The sequence below is a fragment of the Eimeria mitis genome, genomic scaffold (genome assembly GCF_000499745.2).
Source record: "Eimeria mitis Houghton genomic scaffold, Emh_scaff6134, whole genome shotgun sequence".
In the NCBI taxonomy this organism is placed as follows: Eukaryota; Apicomplexa; class Conoidasida; order Eucoccidiorida; family Eimeriidae; genus Eimeria; species Eimeria mitis.
Genome location: NW_013574341.1, coordinates 1 through 2,270, shown reverse-complemented (window position 1 = coordinate 2,270; position 2,270 = coordinate 1). Strand labels below are relative to the sequence as shown.

Genomic DNA, 2,270 nt, shown 5'->3' with positions numbered 1-2,270 from the left:
ATATATATATATATATATATATACATCGATAGAGAGAGAGAGAAAAAAAAAAGTTTAATCGTTGATATCTGATCCGTATTTTTCTACGAGTTTATCCATTTTTGTGTTATACCAATGCTGCAGCCTTTTCCATATTCCTGGGTTTATTGGTGGTTGTAAATTATATTCTGCATTTTCTATGAAATCTTTGTATCTTTGTTTATTTTTTTCTTGTGTTAGTTGAAAGTCTTTGATTTCTTTTTCGTATATATTCACAGCATTATTCATTTCTTTGTGTTTTTTTGCTTCTGCTTTTCTTTTTTTCTTCTCTTCTTTCTCTTTACTAAATGTTGGTATTTTATCTATAAATTCATTTATATTGGGAGATGTATGCTCTTCTTGTTTATTTAAAGAAGAAAGATCTAATATAACTCCATCTTCATCTGTTGTATATACTTCTTGCCCATTATACATTGTTGGTGTTTTTGTTTTTTCTTTATTTGTATCTTTATCGCTATTATTGTTGTTGTTTGTGTTGTTTTCTTTGTTTTCTTTGTTTTCTTTGTTTTCTTCTGTTGTTAGTTTCGGCTCCACCATAAATTTCATGTTTTCTTCTTTATCTTTTAGTTCTTCTTCATCTTGTAAAATTTCTAAATCCTCTTCTTTTTCTTCTGTTGCTGGCTGTTTGTTGTTTTCTTCTTCTTTTGCTGTAGTTGTTGCTTCGAGTTCATCTGCATCAACAAGCAGCTGCTCAGCATCTCCTTCTAGATCATCTTCTCCGTATATTTCTTTTTTCTGTTGTTTCCCCTCTTGTACTTGTTCTGTTGGTGGTTTAGTATTCAATTCACTTTCATAGTCAAAGTCAGCTACATCTACAGCATCATCCTCCGCTGCATCAATCGGTATTTCTCCCTCTTCTTTTGTATCTGAAGCAGCAGCAATCCATCTCTCAATAGAAACAGAAAGAAACACCAAACTTAGAGAAAGCAGACAAAGAGATCGCCGGGTGTACATCTTTGCAATACATGAACAGGGTGATGATGAGCGCTTCCCTAGAAAGGAATCGAGGCGTTCAGAGTCAGTTATGCATCAGAAAGGGGAATAAAAGCTCTAAAAAACCCCTCAAATAAAAAGAAATTATAAATATATTCAAAAAAAGAATAAAAAACCTCGGGGTTTCCTCGTTACCCGGCGGAATACAGAGAAGACGTCGTCCTGCTAGCAGCGGCCAGGTCCACTGTGAGTAGTTTCGTTGGTGGTTTCGCGTAGAAAAAGAGAGAAAGCTGCAACAATATTAGAATACAGAATATAAATTGTATTAAATTAATATTATAAACAAAAAGAAATTGATTTAATTCATAAAAATGCTGAGGTTTCCACCTATGGACGCCGCAGCAGTTTCGAGTTGAATGAGCTGCCGCTCTCTGTGCAAGAACCGATCAACAGGCGAAGGAAAGGGAGGAATACAGCGAGAAAGCAGAAGTTTTTTGTGTATTTATTCATTTAATTTATAAATTAATTCATTTTATTTCAATTTTTTTGATCAAAATTCAATAAATAATATATAATACCCCCACCCATTCATGTTTCTGTATGTAGCGGGGTCTACCCAGTCTACACCCAGTGAACCAACGGACCGATATTCCTTGTGTTTCTCTCTATTCCGCTGTATAAACCACCAAACTTTTGCCAGTTTATTAAAGTAATAAATAAATTAATCATTTTATTTTCCTCTCATTTCTATTAACTAACCTCCTGCGAGCAGCAGAAGGACGAGGCGCACAGGGCGCAGGTGGTGGTGTGCATAGTTAGTGTTTCTCTCTATATTTAAATTAAATAAAATACTTGCAATACATTCTTCATCATATCTAATTACTTTTTCCTTTTTTTTATGCTACGCAGCTCTCTGCATATGGTGCGGGGGGCTGCCTACCAACCGCCGCTACTTACGCTCAACTGCATCTAAACCCTAAACCCTAAACCCTAAACCCTAAACCCTAAACCCTAAACCCTAAACAAGATGGAGGTTTCTTCCTTTTCATCTCTAACAACAATTATAATATATTTAAAAAAGAATCAGAGTTAAATTCACAACTACAATAACAATAAAAAAATACAAAAAAAAACTACAAATATATAGAAAATTATAAATAAAGTGAAAAAGCTACAGATACAACTATGATTACATTTATAAATTTAAATACAATTACAGGCAACACCAGGATTATACTATAAAGTAATATTATATATTGAATTCTAATTATAAATACAACCATATATATATATATATA

General features: G+C 33.2%; 1 protein-coding gene across 1 annotated transcript; it reads right to left on the bottom strand.

The window, feature by feature from the left end:
* Positions 1-54: 54 nt before the first annotated feature.
* EMH_0086150 (uncharacterized protein) lies at positions 55-993 on the bottom strand (the record flags this gene model as incomplete). The annotated part of the gene is made up of 1 exon (XM_013500994.1): positions 55-993. One exon carries the CDS (start codon positions 991-993, stop codon positions 55-57), a length of 939 nt encoding a protein of 312 aa, XP_013356448.1.
* Between the last annotated feature and the right edge of the window lie 1,277 nt (positions 994-2,270).